Genomic DNA, 20,071 nt, shown 5'->3' with positions numbered 1-20,071 from the left:
AGCGCTTAGATTATTTATAATAATTAGTAGTTTTTAATAATATTCTTGTGGTTATCTAACCCACTTAATTGTTCAACAATAAAAGTTTAACTAGTCAAGAACTAGATGTTCTTTAGTGTATTTATTCTGACTGGCCAAGCACCAGAACGTAACAAATGGAGTTGAATGATAGTCTTGTTTATGAATGTCTTTACTTGTCTTCCAGCCTTGCTCTACTTGGGAACTCCATTTGCTCTTGACTCGTGTAATTTTGCAAAATATTGATTAATTTTATTTTCATTATACAAACATGAATATAAAGATATTTTGTGTCCATAACTAATTTCACAGCTTGCAAAGGTATAAAATAGGATCGGAGTATGTGCTCTTGCAACCTGGCAATTTTGGTGCTGCACAAGTTTCCAGCTGAGAGTGATGAAACCTGCAATATGTTCATCTTATAGATGGGCAAAATGCAGTGATATTAGATGACATGCTTGTCCTCTCAATGTGTTTTTCATTGTTTGACTCAAAGAAATGCTGTTTGAAAGGTGTGCCTGTTAGGCCTCTGTGTTTTGGTGGTCTATTGGTGGAAAAGGATTTCATTTTTAAAGGCAGAATGTGGCAGAGCCCAGTCATAACTTGTTTTCTGTCTGCCAACCTATAAATTAGTTGTGCATGGAAGATCTGTGTTTGTTTTCTATATATTTTAGTAAGAATTGTGAGAGGCTCATAGTCTGTCCAGTTTCCTCAACCTATATTTGAAAACCGTTCAGCATTTAGCCTTTGAAACTCAGTTTATGTCACAGGACATTTATGTCACACCAGCAGATCTTTCACGATTGGGAGGTTACCAAAAATATCTGAATGATGCTGTGGGCAGCAAATCATATTAACTCAAAAGTATTCACTTACACAAGGAAGATATAGCGTTTATCGTATTACTCTGTTCTAAAGAGGCAGCAGACCTCCGAGCTGGACGGAGGTTAAAAGTGGCATTTTCAAAAAGAGTGCCTTAGCATTCTTGGGAGCAATTATTAATGAATGATATCAAAACAAACCTCTACCAATACCCCTACTCGAAGTTAGGATACAGAACTTTTGCATGGCTAACCAGTGGCCAGAAAATGGATCTGCGGGCACGCTTAAAAAAAGATTATTAATAGGAAATTACAGAGTCGCAACCAAGTGTATGTGATTGCAAAATGTAAGGACAGCATTCTAAATAAGAAAACCCTATTATGATGCCACCTAAGTCGAGGTGTATCAGCATGAATTTGATTAACTGCGTAATCTCCATGATGAATGCTCCTAGATGATATGGTATACTGATAGCCAGTAGATAGTGAAATATTACCATTCCTATGACTGACATCAGTCGCTTAAGATTTAGTTGCTTGCAAGTTATACAAGAACTCTTTACTGACCAGAACCTATCCTTTAATATTGCTAAAAAAGAGAGACGTATTGCTGAAGCTTTTTGTTGTGCACTTAAACTGGATAGGAATGCCAAATTTCAAACTATCACAACAATTTGTATTGTTTTATCATTTGAAATTTGGTATTCTTGCATTTATCCTGATGAGCACAAGACAAAAAGCTTCAACAAAATATCTCTTCAGCAATATTCAAATTCTGTTTGCAACTAAGCAACTGTTTGCATATCCTTATATCTAATTCCAATAACTTCACTTGTGAACATTTGGGGAACAATGGTATCTTTAAGAATTTATAATTGTGAGATGTAACTGTTGCAAATTAATCAACTATGAAGTCATTTGGAGGAACAAATTGCAGACTCACTTCTTCGAAATATTGATCTAAAAGGTTTATCATTGAAATGACAGTGAGGCTAACATGGCTTCGTTGGATTTTTAGCAGTCAAGCTTTTTAAGTGACAGAATTATCGAATGTACATCCAAAATGAGTGCATTTTTAAAAAAAAATCTGTGATATTGCTAATCCTCATGGGGAAAATTAAAATCTGAAAATGTACAAATCAAAAACTAAACTAAGGTGTTTTATTGCAGAAAGAGAACATGGTTCTGAGACAAATTCGATGGGTGGAATTATAGACCTGGGTAAAATGGTTGCCATCAAGCTGGTATAATCAGGAGTGAAATTGAAGGAGTGGATGTTGTATCTTATCACAAGCTCAGTTACTACCACCATTTCGCATCTCTGAAAAACTTGGCAAAACAGGCTTCTCTACCATAATTAGCTGATTTTTCTTCCCCCCCCCCCCTCAAATGTCTGCACTTTGTCTTCACGGTGGTACACCGAGAACAATGCTGTATTTTCTTTTGACTTAGGACAATCCTTTGTATTCTGCTGATGGATCTAGGCATTCGCTCACCCGGAGGTTCAGCCCAGTAGCAGACACGATGGCACCAAATGTTAAAGTTCAATGCACACGAGAAGGATACTGAAGACAGGTTTTGCTTTGTGTTCTTATAAACAAAGATTTTCGACACAGTACCACCAACTGCGATGCTCAAATGCCAAGTTTCAGCTACATATCCCACCAGAAAATAATATTGCACAAGAGAAAAGAGATCATGCTTTTCAATCCCAATTCAATTCTGACCTCACCATTACTTACCTGGAGTCCAATATTTGCTAATATTGAAAAAAATAACTCCTCCTTGGGTACTGCTCCTGTCTTTCAAGATTTCCACTCTATTTCTTAAAAAACCCATCCCAGACACACACAAGTCCTGTTTATACTACCAGCCCTCCACACTCCAGACTTTATGCACGGGTGTCACCGTTTCCCTTGATCCTTCTGTCTTATCCAAATATTACCTTACTTTTAACTTCCCTTTTCTCTGTGCCTTGCCAGCTCTCTTCCTAGTTTCAAAATCTTCCACTTCAACCTTGCCTTTCACCATCTTTACTAATTCTTCCCCTATTGCTTCAGCATCTGATCTGCCTGTGTCACTCCTTGGGACTCCTCTTTTAAAAATTGCAGTGTTCCCTTTCCGCACCTTAAATTCTCATGGTTTGTTAGGGCACAAACCCCATTTACTTAGTGAGGTTTGATATTCGGGACTCCGTGAAGATATGCTGGTTTTGCACCACCTTTACGTTTTGTGCTAAATTCCACTGACACTGAGTATGCAATAACACCCCCCCCCCCCCCCCACACACACACACACTCACACTTAAGATATTTATGTGCAGCATGGTAGCACAAGTGGACAGCACTGGCTTCACAGCGCCAGGGTCCTAGGTTCGATTCCCTGCTGGGTCACTGTCTGGGTGGAGTCTGCACGTTCTCCCCGTGTCTGCGTGGGTTTCCCCCCACAGTCCAAAGATGTGAAGGTTAGGTGGATTGGCCATGATAAATTGCCCTTAGTGACCAAAAAGGTTAGGAGGGGGATATTGGGATATGGTGGAAGTGAGGGCTTAAGTGGGTTGGTGCAGACTCGATGGGCCGAATGGCCTCCTCCTGCACTATGTTCTATGTATGTATAGTCCTGCAAATTATTGGTTTAGATATCCTAAGTTCTAATTGACAACCTACACCTCCACTAAATAAGGTAAATTTATCATGGGTAAAGCTGATGTTGGATAGGATATTTAAGTTGATTTGCCATGTTTCATTGTGTTTTTTAGTAGAGGCTTAGAATTTGTCCTTAAGCTTATCTTTTGTCAGAATTTGTTTTGCTTTATTATGGAGACTTGAGCTTCATTTATAAGTCTGCCACAAGACAATTTTAGGAAAATTCCCCAAATAAGAAACCGAGTAGAAGGCTACACAATGCTTTCCCACATAGGATTCCCATCATTATCATTTAGTTTTTTGTGCAGAAATACATGAGTAACAGCAGGTAATCTGGGAAGCCAGGCTTGTGAGATAGCAGGACAGGCTGTCCAGATCCTCCTCCACATACACAACCAGCTGCATGTACCAATGCAAATCATTCCTGTGTCATGAAGCCAGAGGCCTCTGTGTTCTTCGGTAGTTTGTGAAAGTTCTTGGAGCTACTGCGCACATGAGAACGCTGCATTGTAGATAAATCTCTTTGATAGTGCCACAAAAAGTAGCATTGGACTCTGTTGCTATCCACGCATCTTCAGAGATGTATCTCCCTATTGTTCCGATGCATTAAAAGCACTTGTCTTTCCACTGGAAGATCTCTGCACCAATCGTCTTCAGTCCCAACAGCTAGGGTCTGACATTTCTTAAACCAGGGTTTCTCAAACTGGGCTCTGCGGTAAGCCAGGCTGATATCCAGACTCCCTACAATGAAGGAGGGCATTTGGCCCATCGAGTCTGCACTGACCCTACAAAAGAGCAGCAGCCTACCTAGGCCTCCTCCCCTGTAAACCTGCGCACCTTTGAACACTTGAGAGGCAATTTAGCTTGGCCAAACCTGCACATCTTTGGACTGTGAATGTGCAAACTTCATAGTCACTCAAGGTTGGAATTGAACCCGGGTCCCTGGTGCTGAGTTACATGTGTCCCATAGAATCTATAAAATTAAAACAACGCTATGAAGCTGCTTGTCCAATCAGAGGCTGGTTTCTCCCTGCAAGGGCTGCTCACTGTAGTGAAAATCCAGCCTCTGATTGGGCAAACTGAAACAGTGGCTAAGTCCTCAAAGGTCCCGGCCAGTTCGTGTGGAGCAAGGTAGGCATTGGCCATCGGGTAGGAGGGAAAGGTGAAAATGTGTGTGATGGAGAGAGTGGTGAAAGTTTTGTAAAAATATTGATGTCTGATATGATAATACAGCTCTCCAGCAGCATTCCTAATAAATGAATGTGAGGAAACGAAGCAGCAGCACTCCTCCCATTAAAAATTACAAAAAGGTAAGACTTAAATATTTTGTTGAATGAGAATTTTTGTTCTCAACTTTTGTAACAATTGCCTACATGTAAGAAATAGAAAAACTTCTTAATTTCTGTTATAATAAGAATGTTTCTCAGGGTTTTGTCCGTACCCTTGGGAGGCCGAAACAAGGTTTGGGAAACCTTGCCTCAAGCCTCTGGCTTGAGTTGTGGTCCATTCTCTATCAATTCCTCATTGATCTGTATCAGCCAATTTGACATCTCCATCCCTTACTTCATTAGCTCTGTCAGTTCATATGATTTGCCACACCTCCTCCTGCTGCTGTTCCTTCTCTGTAATTATGCATAATCTTTTCCAATTGAATAACAGAATGATTATTATTGCAAATCACTAAAGGTTGCAGTTCACCACTGTTTAAGAATTCTCATCACTTGTGCAATACCTGGATAAATAGTGAGGCTTCACTGAGGCATGTGTGGTATTCCAAATCAATTTAAATGGTGGGACAGCTTTCACATCCCAGCATTTGGAACTTTTTTTTGTGGATTTGGGATAACTGGAGCCATTTAAAAAGTGAACAGGATCTGATTCTGGGATTCCCACCTATCCCAGCACTGGCAGTTTTCTCTTGTATGGCATATGGGTGCATGTTGTGAGTCTGCACCCATCATTACCAACCTGACTGGCTCTGTTGTGGGGTAGGCATCGCCTAGCCCCCTGCAATTTGCATGGAGTCAGGACTCATGGGTTTTGGTCCCGCAAAGGAGTAGTGAACCATGGTCTGGATTTGGGAACCATTTGAAAGGTAGGTTCAGAAGCTCTTCCTCATGCCAAACAGCCACTACCATGGCTGCTCATGCTCCCTGCCAACTCATGCCCACCAACCACTCTCAAGGGCTACTGAGAGCCTTGATGCTAACTCATGCCCCTTTCATGCCCATTCACTCAAAGCACTGTGTACATAACCAACCAGCCATATGGTAACAGTGGCAAGTGTGCTGTGAATAAAAAAACATTCATTCAGAAATGTTCTTTAAAAAAACAATGCTGTTCCTAAAATCCTATAAAACTGTCGGCCACTTGTAATAAAATATCAATAAGAGGCTTCAAACACTTCACAGCTCTTAATTGTGTCCAAATAAACATTGGCACATTGATGAAAAAAATCCCAGAAAGAACCTATTCTAACCACTTAAAGATGTCAATCCGGCAAAGTCAACAATTCACTTCACTTGTCAAGTGAGAATTCCTGCTGAGCTCACGCTTTTATTGGTCTAGGCTCTCAGTCAAGCATGCAAAACGAGGGCCTGGGCATCTGGGTTTCTACCTGTCCTTTGTATGGGCACTATTATTAACATTAGCATTTGTTAAAAATCTGGATTTATTCATTAACTGAAACGAAATTCCCCAGCTGCTGTAGTGGGTTTTGAACTCGTGTCTCTAGATCATTATTTCAGACCTCTGACTTACTAGTTAAGTAACAAAACCATTTTGTTACCATTCCCTGGTTGGGGAATATAAATACAGTATTCAGTATGAATAAACAAAACTTGAATATGGTGGCATTTACAGATAAACTCATGCAGAAGAGTGTTCTGTAATGAAAATTACATTTTGTGCAACATTTACTCTGGGTGCTTTAAGCAAGTTGTGGAAATGCAGATAATTTAGCCAATGTACCTAACCTGCACATCTTTGGACTGTGGGAGGACACCAGAGCTCTCGGAGGAAACCCACGCAGACACAGGGAGAATGGGCAAACTCCACAGTCACCCGAGGTCGGAATCGAACACGGTCCCTGATGCTGTGAGGAAGTAGTGCTAAACACTGTTCCTCTGTAATTCAGAAAGCTAAGTCAAACAATAATTTGTCAACCCAACTGAATTTCCATCTTTTTAATTCTCATACATAGAGAACGATTATTCTAAACAGCAGTGTTAATTAAAATGACTCAAAAAAAAAAGAACAATAGTGGGAACTCTACAGTCATACAGTGCAGCCTCAGGCACATCATATCTGTCCGAAGTAATGCCTGGTTTAGAAACATTGGATGCAAAATGTTTCATTTTTGAACATCTTTCACAAAGGTTAAAAATGCACCAAGCCAAGAAAATTTCAAAAAATATTGTGATCTGTTTGAGTTCATTCTGCTCTTTAATATCCTGCTTAATGCTGACACGCCTGTTACAGGATGTGGCTGTTCAGATTTATTTGATAATGGCTTGATAGGATGCTTTTTTATGCGCAGCAAGGTTCCGGCGATGACTTTGTAGAGATCAACACTTGTTCTTTACCTTGCTTTCTTGGCCTGAGAGGAAATAAACAAAAACATACATTATAGTTACAGAAAAAACAAGAAAGATATCAAAGGAGGATAGTCAAGTGTATTGCTGCATAGTGTGAAAATCATCCTCTGAAAGAAGTTGGGTTTTCATCCATCATTAAGTTCTCAGTCTCAGGCTGGCTGTCAAGGGTAGCAGTGAATACAAAGAGGATTAATCTTACAAGGTGAACAAGGAGAGAGAAATCAAGAGGTTAGTTTATCCAGGCTGCTGTTAGTGTAGGATAGAAGTGTCAAAACGTCTTGTGAGCATGCAGCAATCCGGTCTCTCAAATAGGAAATAGTACAAGCCTTGAAGGAATGGAATTTTAAAAACATTGTTTCATAGCCTAAGCATTAGCCTAGTACTGGAGTTGCTAATACAATGAAGATTGACAAAATAATTAAGAGGCAATAATGTTTACATGTCCTTTATGATTCTGCTGTTAGACACAAATGTTCGCAGTATAATGAAAACCCTGAATAATTATGACCTTATTACACAGGTTGAAAGATTTAACTCATGTAACACATTCTGTATCAGTTACTGGGTATTCTATGTATACCATAGATTTTTTAAATGTTGAGTGGAAACAATTACTTTTGTGCAAAATATTTTATTGTGTCTTCATGGTTCTGCAATTTGCCTCATACTAAGTCTATTTGGCGAGCAGGGATGGAAAATCCATTATTTGGGGTTTAAGCTGAATAACTGCAGCTCATGCAGCCCTGTGGCGACAATTATAGTACATCTGGAATTGACTTTGAAAGGACTCATACATTTGAGTACAATTCACTTATATTTACAACTGCTTAGTTTAAAAAAGAATATTGGTAAAAAATGAAGTGTGATATTCTTTCCACTTATAATTCACAATTTAGTTGGAACATTATCTTTGGGAGCTTCCAATATTAAAAATAACTTGCCGTCTAGAACAGTGTAATGAATGTAGTTGCAACGACCTTCAGATGTACCACTGTTTACTGCAGCCAGTTATAATTCAGTTTGCAACTCCGCATAATATTTAAGACTATTTCAGTTATGGAAAACATATGTTATAACAGTGCACTCATTTTCAGACTATTTTGCAAGCAAAATCATAGAATCCCTATGTGCAGAAGGTGGCCATTTGGCCCATCTAGTCTGCACCGACCCTCTGAAAGAGCAGTCTATGTAGGCCCACTTACCTGCCCTATCCCTGTAACCCCACCTTTAACATTAAGGGGCAATTTAGCACAGCCAATCCACCTAATTTGCACATCTTTGGACTGTGGGAGGAAACCCACGGGGAGAATGTACAAACTCCACACAGACCGTTACCCAAGGTCTGAATCAAACCCGGGTCCCTTGTGCTGTGAGGCAGCAGTGCTAACCACTGTACCACACCGTGCCGCTGCACTTCTCATTTTCCTTTCTCTGCCAGTAAAAACTTACATTTAATGTAAAGCAGCTCTTAAGTGCCTGAAACTCTTTTGCACACGTGTCCTTTCTGAGATCCTTGCTTCCCTGGGTATTTGCAACCACGCATCGCCCATATGCTGATGCCTTCAAATCAAAAATTAGAGATGGGGTAAGCAAACGTACTATAGATAAGAGGTCACACCAGGAAGAGACTACACAAAAAGAACAAAATATTTTAGGTGTAACACTCTTAGAATTGCAAAGTAATTAAGCAGTTGGGTGAAGGTAGGAGGTGACAACAGAAAAAATCATCACAGGAAGCAAATTAATGCATGGAAAGCCTGCATGGGAGATGAAAAACAAAATGTAAGTGGGTAAGATAATGAAACATACTAGAGAAATCCATGCAAATATAATCATAAGAAAGTGATAAAAATAAAAGATTCAGGGGTTCAAAAATAAAAGCAGGAAGTGCTGGAAACACTACATAGGCTCACCAGTCACAGCAAAAGAAGAAAAAAAGTCTGACTTTATTCAATTCAGACCAGAAAACAGAAAAGTGTCCAGAATAACAGATCATTCCATACGCTTTGCTGACAACATTGTATGGCACACAGAAGTTTTTATTTATTGGAAGCAAAATCATTTGTTTCTTAATATTTGCTTCTTAAGCACTTTAATATCCTGAGTCACCCAACTATTTATCAATTAAGGGCTGGAATAATCTTCCACAAACCTTAATCTCCATGTCCAAAGAATGGAAATACTGTTGAATTTCTAAAATTAATGTGACCAATTGTAATCACTGTGCAATATCTGTGAAAATCCCTGGTGGGAAGCTACAGAGGTAAAACCTTACCAAGTATCTTTAGCCCCTTTTCTTCCTTATCAGCCTTATCATCTGGAGGCTCATGGTGAGTTTCCCCATCTACCCTGATGACACCCAGCTGTTAAAACTGTGATCACCTTCGTGTTGTCAGAATGTCTTACTCATATTCCTTTGCATAGGAGTCACACTTTGCCCAAACTAAACATTGGGGAAGACAGAGGCCATCATTTTCAGACGCTCCACAAACTACACTGTCTCACCAATGACTTCACCACCCATCCAGGCTACTGATTCAGTCTAAACCAGATCTTGCAAAAGCTTGGGGTCTTGTTTAATAAAGGTCCTGGCTTCAACCAGCACCTTACTCATCAGCAGTACCATCTCTTTCCACTAACAGTGTCTGTTTCAACACTAGCACTTGATTCTGTGTCCGGTTGCACTTTGCTAACCTTTGATGGCTCCCTTTTCTCTCTCACATGTCTGTAATAAGCTCTTCTTGTTCAACCTCCACTAGATTTACAATTTCTCCCACCTGTCAATGCTTTGGCCCAACACTTTGGGTCTGATGCTCATCCACTGCTGCCCAAATCCACCTTTAGTCACAGAACTTGGCAGTCCCCACAGCCCTACTTTGTACAACTCCCGCCTGTTTTCTCTCTCACATAAAAACAGAAAAGGTTGGACAATCTCAGCAGGTCTGACTGCATCTGTGGAGAGAGTGCGGAGGTAATGTTTCGAGCTTTGTCAAAGCTCTTTGTCCCACCTTTGACAAAGAGTCGCCCAGATTCGAAACGTTAGCTGCCGCCTTTCTCCACATTTGCAGTCAGGCCTGCTGATATTGTCCAGTGTTTTCTGTTTTGTTTCAGATTCCAGCACCCTCAGTAATTCGCCTTTATCCTCATCTCTCTTCCCTTGGCAGGAGCTGGATCCTCAACCTCCTATTGACTTCCATCGGTCATAAACATCCTGCGAGGATATTTTCTTCTGAAGGTCGAGGCCATCTCGTGAATACGAGCTGCCCCTTGTTGACTCTCGGGTAAAAGAGCTTGTGCACAAAGCCCGCGTCCTGAAAGAGAACAACCGGAGAGAATTCGAACAGCGCTGGAACCCACTTCCTCAGCACACGCTGCCACGAGGCGCGGGAAGCTCCTGAGCCGATCCCGGGCGCGGGTCCACACCTCCTTCCCCGTCATGGTCAGCAGCAGGCCGCCGCCAGGCCGCGGGCGGGCGCCGCCATCTTGGCCAACCAGCTTCCGGTTCCGCCGGCGCCGCTGATTGGCCGGCGGCCGGCCGGAGGTCACAGGTCAGCGGGCGGCTGGAGGTGATGGCAACGGTGGGGGAGAAGCTGGGCTTCCTGCAGAGAGTGAGTGAGTGCGAGGGAGGGAGCGAGGGCTTCAATTCAGTCCCATTGTGCAACAGAGGCTGCTTGTGGTGACCCCGGGAGGGAAGCTGAGCTGTGGGTGTGCAGTGATACATGCTGGGGAGTAACCTGGTCCCTGTTGACAAGGCCCTGGACAAGCAGTCACTGATTGGCATTGAGAGGATGCACCTTGATTTAAGTACTCTCAGGCAACAGTGCAGCACTGCTATTGCTACTTCATATATCATCTAAATTTAATGTAATGTAATTTATATGTGTATGTATATGTGTGTGTATGCATGTATATGTGTATGTATGTTTTGTGTACTACATTTGCAATCCTGCTGGTGCATGGTGCAGTTTCTTGTATTTTAATGCCCCCATATATGTGCTGCTGTTAGGGGATTATGTCTTTTGCACAAGTGTTAGTCGTTTTAAAACTCCCTCTCAAACTTTCCAGCCAGACGAGCTGTAAATCTTTTATTTTTGGATGCGATCACCTGTTGGTGTCGTCTTGTTGCCAGTGGTACCATTAGTTCATCTGTTTCCCATGTCGGCCCCTGTTGTTACAGAGAAACTAGAGGGATGGGATTGTGTTGTGTGTTTGCTGCTCCACCTCTTACACCCCCCTCGCCCAATCATCGATTTTAAAAACAAATTAACTTTTCTATCTTTGTTGAGGTCTTGATTTTTTTGTTGACTTGTGAAGGTAATGCAATAGCTGATGAGTTTTCGCATTGGGGGATCCTGATCATGTCTCATTTGGGGTTAGATATGGCTGTTGCAGGAGCTGTTCATCCTCCTAATACTGGGTCTCAATGTAATATTTCTACGAATACAAATGTTGAATCCCTGTCCCTTTCTGTCCATCTGATTGTCCTGCACTTGCTCATGTGTCTTTCTTTCACTTGTACCCATTATAAATCCCATATGGCCTTCCATTGATTTGACTAAACCATCGAATCGCAAGAGCATGTTTGTATTACTTTTATTGCCAGCTGTTTGGCCTTACATCTTGGAAAAAAGTAATCAGATTCCTTTCTCTGACAGCAGCTCTTATTATCCCAGTCTGCCTCACCTTGACCTCCGTGGTTTGTGGCAGCAGGTGTGTGTGTGCGTAGCCTCAAGCTGTCAGCCTTGAATCTCTGTAGCCCCTCATTGAGTTTCAGCTATCTGATGAGCAAAGAATTTAGACCACCTTTGCTGTGCTTTGACTAGACCCCGTTCCGCCCACTTTAGCCTCCCATTTGATTTTCCCCCTTCCTAGCAGTGATTCCGTACTGTGGTCAGTCAGTCCACTGTGCGTCATTGCTAATCTCTCCCACCCAAAGTTTTGGAACTTAAGCCATCAAATGTTAGACGGTGTCTTGATCAGGGCTCAGTGGATCTGAACTTTGGCATGTTAGCACAGTGGTTAGCACGGTTACTTCACAGCGCCAGGGACCCGGGTTCGATTCCCGGTTTGGATCACTGACTGTGCGGAGTCTGAACGTTCTCTCCGTGTCTGCGTGGGTTTCCTCCCACAAGTCCCAAAAGACGTACTTGTTAGGTGAATTGGACATTCTGAATTCTCCCTCAGTGTACCCAAATAGCGGCTGGAGTGTGGAGAGTAGGGGATTTTCACAGTCACTTCATTGCAGTGTTAATGTAAGTTTACTTGTGACACTAATAAAGATTATTATAATAAAAATGTAAACCATCAAGATTGGCCCTGATAAGCCTATAACTTGTACAAACATCACTGAATGGGCTTGTAACATAAGCTATCTGTTTTCCCAATACTTATTTACCTATATTGGAGGGGAACAAATTAAGTACATTAAGGTCTTCTGTCAAATGTTGAAATTCAATTGGTGGTTCATTTCTGAAGAGGAGATCCATTCAAAGTTATGTATTCTAAATAATTTGAGCACTTTTATGCTTCCTAATAATGGATTTTATTAGTTTTTTAAAAATAGCGTCCTTTTGATTTTCAGCAAGTAATCAAACCATGGATTCCCAAACATTACCTCAACAGTTACTCTCCACATCCAACTCCCTGCCTATGTGAACCCTGAAGATAAACTCAAAGACAACTTGTCCAATCTAACACCACACCTGTTCACAGCGATATTCTTTCTTTTTCTTGGCTAGGATACTGGGTAAACCCCTGCCCTACTTCAAGTACTGCCATAGGATCTGTGTACATCCATCTGAGAGGACAGATAGAGCCTCTGGTTAATGATCAAATCTAAAAACTGCAACCCTTGACAATGTGTACATTCCCCGGAACTGCGCTGAACTGTTAGCTAATGTTATATACTTCAATTTCTGGAGTAGGATTTGAACCCATGGTATTCTGGCATTGCAAAAAGAGAGCTGCCACTAAGTCAAGGCTAATATTTCAGTTATACTTTGCAGGATCAAGCCTAAGTGGTGAAGAGCAGCGACCATGAAGCGCTCTCGCAGTTCTTTGCCTGATTATGTTATGGTTTTTGAGTTATATTTACCATCTTTTGTATAGATGTGCAAGTGGAATTATAATTGTTCCTGAATTAACAGCCTCCCTTTGCCCACTTAGCCAAACAATTATTACTGCAGATTCTGGAAATTTTAAATAAAACAGAAAATGCTGGAAATACTCTGGAAAAAGTTAAAAATGTATTAAGTAATACTCAAGCTTGAGGAATAGCACCTCATTTTTTGATTAGACACTTTTCAACCTTCTGAACTCAACACTGAGATCAATGATTTCAGACTTTAAACTCTTCCCTTCCACTTGTTTCCTTTCCTTCGCATGTTTTGGTTTTTCTCTTTATTTACTTTCAAAGGCATTCGCACACCTGTTCTAGGCACACCTTTTCCTTTGCATTTGACCCCGGAGGACCCTTCTGTCATTCAATCTCTCATGCCTTTTCACCCTATCACAGACCTTCCTTTGTCCTTGACCCACTCACCCCTTGCACAAAATTTATCATGTATCTAACTTTTGACAAGTTCTACTGAAACAGCATCAACCTGAAACATTGGATGGGATTTACATAAATTGGAACAAAATCCCATAGCGAGCGCGTTTAGCTGTGTGTTTCCCGGCACCCGGATAGATAGCAGGCCTGAGCGTATATTGTGCAACAGAGGCTACACAGCCCCGCTTTGTGCACTGATGAGCTCTGCTCGCCCGAACTCAGTGTAGCGACAGATCAGGATGCCATTTTTAAATGGTGTCCCAATCTCCATGACCCCCAAAGCGACTCCCAAAGCTCTATGGGAGGGCCACCAGCCACCCTGCACCCCCCTAACACCCACGTAGGGCACCCCCAGCCCGATCAGCACTGCACGAAAATACCAGCTTAACACTATGGCAGTGCCACCTGGGCACCTTAACAGGGCCAGGCTGGCACCCAGGTGGCAGTGCCAGAGTACCACTCTGCCCAAAGAGAATGCCCTTTGGGGCCTCCAACCCACCGCTTTAATATGCAGATTTGCCAAAAAAAAAGAATCCTGCCCACAATGGGCGGGATTTACATTGCAACGTGTCGCATGATCATGTTAGACCTCACGAGGTGTGAGCCAAGTAGATCCTGGTAGCGGGGTCTCTGTGCCATGGCGAGCTGCTTTTTGGGTGCAGCATGGCTGTTCAATCGTGCCTATTAACTCTGTTTCTCTCTCCAAAGATCCTGCCTGAGCTGCTGAGTATTTCCAGCATTCTCAGTTTTTAGGTATTTGTTTGAAATGTTTTTGGTTTGAATGACTCAGTGCCATACAATGTTTATTTACATGGTGAGAAATCCAGAAAGCTCAATCAAAAGTAATATATTTATTTGAAAGTTGTTTCTGATCCAAGAGTACACTGACACATTGCATTAAAATCTGAGATTACTTCACACTGGAGATTCATAGAAATATGTGCACATTAAAATGGAAAATTATATTAATTACCCTATATGTGAAGATCACTGACGCGTGTTTTCTTCGCTCTTCCAGAATTACATTTAGTAAAACTTAACATTCACTTTGGTGCATTTAATTATAGTGTCTGACTTGCTATCTTTTGGATTGCTATTTTTTTAGGATTTATTCTCGAATTTGAAATGCAGCAGCTAGTTTTCAAAAGGTATCAAATGCTGGTTTAGGACTTTAGAAGTTTGGATTTTCTTGTTTGTTCTATTTTTGCTATTCCTGAATTTTGGACACTGTTACACTAGACTGAAAGCCTTTGTCATGCTTTCCTGACCAGCACACTTGACTTCTCTGACTGCTTTCCCCAGTTCAAGGCAGTTAAAATACATAACCTCCAACTTGTCCAAAATTCTGTCACCAAAGTCCTGCCCTATTCCAAGTTTTAATGTTCATCAGCCTTCTGCATACCATTATCCACTGTATGCCCAACTCATCATTTTCAAAACCCTCATTCTCAGTCAGAAATCCCTCTGTGGTCTTACTGCACCTTAATTCTTGTTCAGGACTGCATTCCACGTTGCTCTCTCTGCTGTTTGAGACATTAACTGCCTGCTAATCTTCTATTCTTCTGCTTGTCATCATTGTCAACACCTTTTACTGTCCTGCTCCTATCCTCTGAAACCCTTTTCTTGAATCCTTCAGTCTTTGCTACCGTTCCATCTTTAGCCATATCTTTGGTTGTCTTTCTAACTAGCCTGTTGTTGCTCGACATCTATTTCATCACCCTGTAAAGCTTGACATGTTCAGTACATTAAAATGCTTTCTTTATGCAAGTTTCCATCAGTAGGTCTGAAAACATGTACCCAAGAAATTGGCCTTGAATTCCAATTATGTTGACAAGGAAAACTATTAGTCAACATTATTATTTTGCTTTATTTAGTGGCCAGGCTGAGAACCAATTATAGCGATGAGCTCCTGAGAAACAACTTTTTCACACAAATGGTTTGGGTCTGGATTGCTCTGCCTGGAAATGTGGCGGAGGCAGGTTCGATTGAGGCATTCAAGAGGGCATTAGATGATTACTTGAATAGGAACAATGTGCAGGGCAGGGGAAGAGACAGTAAGCCTTGATGCTTGTTTAGAGAGCCGGCGTGGACACAGTGGGCCAGATTGCCTCCTGCTTCGTAACAATTCTGTGATTCTGATACCCTATTCGGGACTTCAATGGCAAAGCCTCAGCTGAGGACTGGAATGGGATTTCACCATCACAAGAAGCAACTGAATAGCCTTGTTCATTTGTGTGCCTTGAATTGTGGTATAAGCTGTGGACAGTGGGCCATGACATTAATCATAGTCTTTGAATCATACTGCACAGAAAAGGCCCTTTGGCCCATTATGTCTGAGCCAGTCAAAAATACCCACCTAACCATTCTAATCCCATTTTCCAGCACTTGGTGCCATAGCCTTATATGCCCTTTGATTGCAAGTACACATCTAAATACTTCTTAAATGTTATGAGGGTCTCTGTCTCCACCACTCTTTCAGGCAGCTTGTAGATTGTTAGGTATTGTACAATAAGTAAACTGTGTGCCTTTTAGCTTATCTACTAGTACCCTCGTTGTAGTTTTATTTGTGGATAACTGGTTGCTATAGCTAAATTCCTTTCAATGTTACTTTCACTGTTTCTTTCCAGCTTCCTATGTTGATGAAGGCAACATCAGATGACGAAGTACCATGTCCTGGGTATCTATTTGAGGAGATTGCCAGTATCCTTACGTGGTGCATTTGAGATTTCCTTTGAGTTTAACTGTCCAGTCTCCTGTTGGAAAAGTAGAAATGGTGCCTCACAGCAAATTATTTTTGGTTTTAGTAAATTGCAAAAGCTTGTACACATTGGAGAAACAGCAGGATCGGGACTGGTTTTGAAAATTCATCAGATGTCCCATCACCTTTCAGCTCCATACCCATCTCTCCTGAAAATATATATTCAAGTCCTTTCAATCTAACTTCTACCCACTCCCTGGCCGGTATCATCTCCTGTGACCATGACCAAGATGTAATATTTATTGTCCTACACTTGTTTTGCAAAATTTGATATGATTGAACACATTGTTCCTCATTGTCAGGCACTTGTTCCACATTAAGTCTTGGATGAATTGTAACTTCCCATTGAGAAAAATTAAGACATTGCTCTAAGCCCCTACCACAAACTCTACCCTATTGACACTAATTCCATCACAGTCCTTGATCTGAAAGAGAAAATGCTGGAAAATCTCAGCAGGTCTGGCAGCATCTGTAGGGAGAGAAAAGAGCTAACATTTTGAGTCCGATGACTCTTTGTCAAAGCCTTGATCTCTTGCTCTGACGAAAGGAAGACATTCAAAGCCTCTTTTTCCTGTTCAACCCTGAGTAGTGGTTCATAACCTACTTCTCTGTTTCCAAGACTGCCATAATCTTGCTCATTCCACCGCCTGCCTCAATCCTTCCACCTTTGAAACTCTTAATGATTGAAACGCTGATCTGTGATTGCATTACTTTGAAACTGATTCATTCTGATGCTCTCCTTGCTGGCCTTGCTAAGCACCGTGCTCTGCCCTCACATCAGTTTTAGTGTCTTTACCAACCCGATCATCAGCATATTCAATTTTAAAATGCCTGTTTTGTTTTCAAATCACTCCCTGGCCGTACTCCATCCTGCCTCTGAAACCTCCTTCCAGATTTCCTTACATTCTCACCTGTTCTATCTTCTAATGCTGACCTTTGGTGCATCTTTCCTCCCTTTGTTCCATCATTGATAGAATCCCTACAATGCAGAAGGAGGACATTTGGCCCATTGAATCTGCGCCAACCCTCCCAAATAGCACTCCACCGAGTGTCTACTCTCCGCCCTATCCAGCCCATGGTTGATGTTTCAGCTGCCAAGTCCCTGCTCTCTGGGACTCCCTCTATAAACGCTATATTTCTTTACGCTCCTATAAAACTTTCTGAAATCTTGTATTTTCACATAAACCTTTAAACGCCCCTCGTAAATTATATTTTCTGGTTTGGTATTTCTGGTGTTACTATTTTGCGCCTTGGGATGTTTTGTATTCTACAGACACCATGGTTGTTGCAGTTATTTACCCAACCCTGTATTCTAGTATATTATCAGGGTAAGAACCTATCATCAAGCTGGAGTTACTGATTTACTGTCTTGCATACTAAGCGTAGGTTTGCCATTAATGATAGTGTTGTTTCCTAACCGAATGGAACTGCAGAAATTTCTCTCGAGTCTGTGGGATTGTGTCAGTGTCTACTGGAGTATCTGCTCGAGCGACTGCAGAGCAACTCCTGTCATGTCAAACTGAAGGTGGGTGACACTCCTTTTGACTTCACACATTGTTTGCCCACTGTAGATTCAGCGTGACTGCAAAGGTCTTAGTTCCGAATGGTGGCTTCCCCTACAGTTATGATTCTTCGACTCTTGTTATGATCCCAACTGATGTGCCAAACATCCTAAGTGCCTCATTGAATGCAGTTTATAAATGTACGTTGCTGTTTTCTTGAGCCACCTGAGAAAAATATTGCTGTCCGAGGATATTGCACGCTTTGGATGAGCGGGGAAGTGGGTTAAGGAATATTTAATTTATATGCCGTATCTTGCTTCTTCTGAATAGTTCAGAAGGTTGGATACCTCAATCTAAAAATCTGGTAAATCACTTAATCTAATAGCAACAACTGGGTTTGCGATTTACAAAAGGTGTAAATTTTAGTGCCATTTTATATTAAAGTACTGCAAAGAAAGTAGCAGACTAAGCTCAAAATACAAAAGGGTTATGCACGCTTTGTGAAATAAGGGAAATATACAGTTGCCAATAAAAGCCAAACTAAATGGAATTCTTGATTTCCAACAAACTCAAATTTCTTTCCATCTGTGCCTGACAAATACAATTAATGAGCAGTTGGTAAATGAGCCAATTGCAAAAGTCAATTATAAATAATGCTATGGAATGTGATTTTCCAAAAAATGGGGTCTGGTCTGGTAGTTCTCAAATTGAGTGCACCACCTATCTGGGAAGTGTCATCATTTGCAAGCTTGTAATAAATTCAGGTGGGGTGTTAATCCATAAATTTAGAAAAGGTTATATTCTCACTGGCTCACTCACCTCAGCTCAATTACACAGTGAAAAGTAGACAAAAGGTGCTATGCTATTGTGCTGTGTTAGACGCTTGCTTGGTTTACATACAGAGAGCTGTACAACTGTCTGCTCCATCTTTGTGCTTGTTGCTAGGTTCTCAAGATATTGCGGCATGTATGTAATCATGGTTCACCTCAATTCATTCTGGAGCTTCGGAGGAATGCTACCTTTATTCAAGAGGTAACAGGTAGGAATTGAAAATAACTGTTAAGCTAAGGCCCATATATTTGGTGTACATCTACATGCGATACACACATTACCAGTGCAGGAATGCCAGATAACAGGATGTATTGCCAGTCAATGCTTTGGTAAGACTACCACAATAAATCAGCTTTGATTTTTGTGACTTCTTAAAGGCAAAATTCCTAAAAGAGAAAAAAGTAAGCAGCGATAAAACTTATGGGGCTGGATCCTCCGGTCCCCCAGCTGTGTGTTTCTCGACAGCGGGAGGCAGTGCACCATTCGCTGGCAGCGGGATTCTCTGTTTCTGCTGCTGTCAGTGGGAATTCCCATTGACACCACCACACTGCCTGGAAACCTGTGGGCGGGATAGTGCTGCCGATGGCACCAGAGAACACTGCTGCCAGTGAACGGCTGGAGAATTCCAGCCATGATTAAAGATGACTAAACACATAGGTTATAAGTGCAGAAATGGTTGGCAGAGAGCTGAGGAGAATTCGCATTTCCCTCCTGAGGAAAAGGACAAATGAAAACCAGCAGATATTGAAAAGCAAGTGTTAGATGGGGATACAACTAATCCAATCCTTATCCACTTTTAAAAGTGGAGCTGGTTGGGCTTTGCTAGACTTCTAGGGAACAATGAATGTTGAGTGGGAGATGGGGGAAAAATGTTTCCTAGTTAAGATCTCCAACAGATCTTTGACACCAAGCACTGGGAGATATATTACCACAGGCTGGGATGAACCTTTCCTCCCAAAACTGAGATCACAAAAAGTATGTACAATGGATTATGTTGGTAATCAGTGTTCTACAACACTGGCTTGGCATATTTTTGACTTATTCATTAAGAGGAATTCAAATCACTTTTGTCTTGTTAAAATCTAAGTTTCCCAACAGCAGTTCTGCCACAGACAGGCTAAAGAAGACTGTTTATATCTATTATGAATTTTACAGTGGTGCCTAGTTTGTCAGAATCCTTCTCTTGACCAACTTCAATTTAAGACAACAAAATCTGTCACCTGTGAATGACATTTTCGGTATATATCTAAATCGTTGATACACTGTTCAGGTTGATATTTGCAGAAAAGTGACTTTTGACTTAGCAGCTCTATGTCCCCAGTGCTGAAAGTAGCCAGGTCAATATGTATT

The 20,071-nt window shown here is 41.4% G+C and overlaps 2 protein-coding genes across 3 annotated transcripts in view; one reads left to right on the top strand and one right to left on the bottom strand.

Annotated features, from left to right (window-relative positions):
• Positions 1-6,654: 6,654 nt before the first annotated feature.
• ndufaf8 (NADH:ubiquinone oxidoreductase complex assembly factor 8) lies at positions 6,655-10,609 on the bottom strand. Its single transcript, XM_072483462.1, has 3 exons — positions 10,438-10,609; positions 8,530-8,640; positions 6,655-7,082 (listed from the first exon to the last, which is right to left on the bottom strand). The coding sequence occupies exons 1-3, from the start codon at positions 10,516-10,518 to the stop codon at positions 7,065-7,067; spliced, it is 210 nt and encodes a 69-aa protein (XP_072339563.1). The 5' UTR covers positions 10,519-10,609; the 3' UTR covers positions 6,655-7,064.
• Positions 10,610-20,071, top strand: part of tepsin (TEPSIN adaptor related protein complex 4 accessory protein) — a 39,447-nt gene continuing 29,985 nt past the window's right edge. Inside the window, exons 1-4 of one of the 2 annotated variants that reach the window (XM_072483458.1) lie at positions 10,610-10,688; positions 16,258-16,330; positions 17,822-17,913; positions 18,836-18,929. In XM_072483458.1, coding sequence (XP_072339559.1) covers positions 10,650-10,688; positions 16,258-16,330; positions 17,822-17,913; positions 18,836-18,929 — 298 coding nt within the window. In that variant the 5' untranslated portion in view covers positions 10,610-10,649. Of the gene's footprint in view, positions 10,693-16,257; positions 16,331-17,821; positions 17,914-18,835; positions 18,930-20,071 lie in introns of both variants that reach the window. The other variant, XM_072483459.1, reaches the window with a different exon arrangement.

Source organism: Scyliorhinus torazame, chromosome 18 (genome assembly GCF_047496885.1).
Source record: "Scyliorhinus torazame isolate Kashiwa2021f chromosome 18, sScyTor2.1, whole genome shotgun sequence".
In the NCBI taxonomy this organism is placed as follows: Eukaryota; Metazoa; Chordata; class Chondrichthyes; order Carcharhiniformes; family Scyliorhinidae; genus Scyliorhinus; species Scyliorhinus torazame.
The sequence above is the reverse complement of the archived record's forward strand: the minus strand, read 5'-3'. Positions and strand labels throughout refer to the sequence as shown.

Excerpts from the sequence above, each read along its gene's own strand:
- ndufaf8 (XM_072483462.1), bottom strand. The coding sequence starts at position 10,518 with ATGACGGGGAAGGAGGTGTGGACCCGCGCCCGGGATCGGCTCAGGAGC. Across the intron at positions 8,641-10,437 it reads TGGCAGCGTGTGCTGAGGAA|GCATCAGCATATGGGCGATG; the intron begins GTGGGTTCCAGC and ends TTTGATTTGAAG.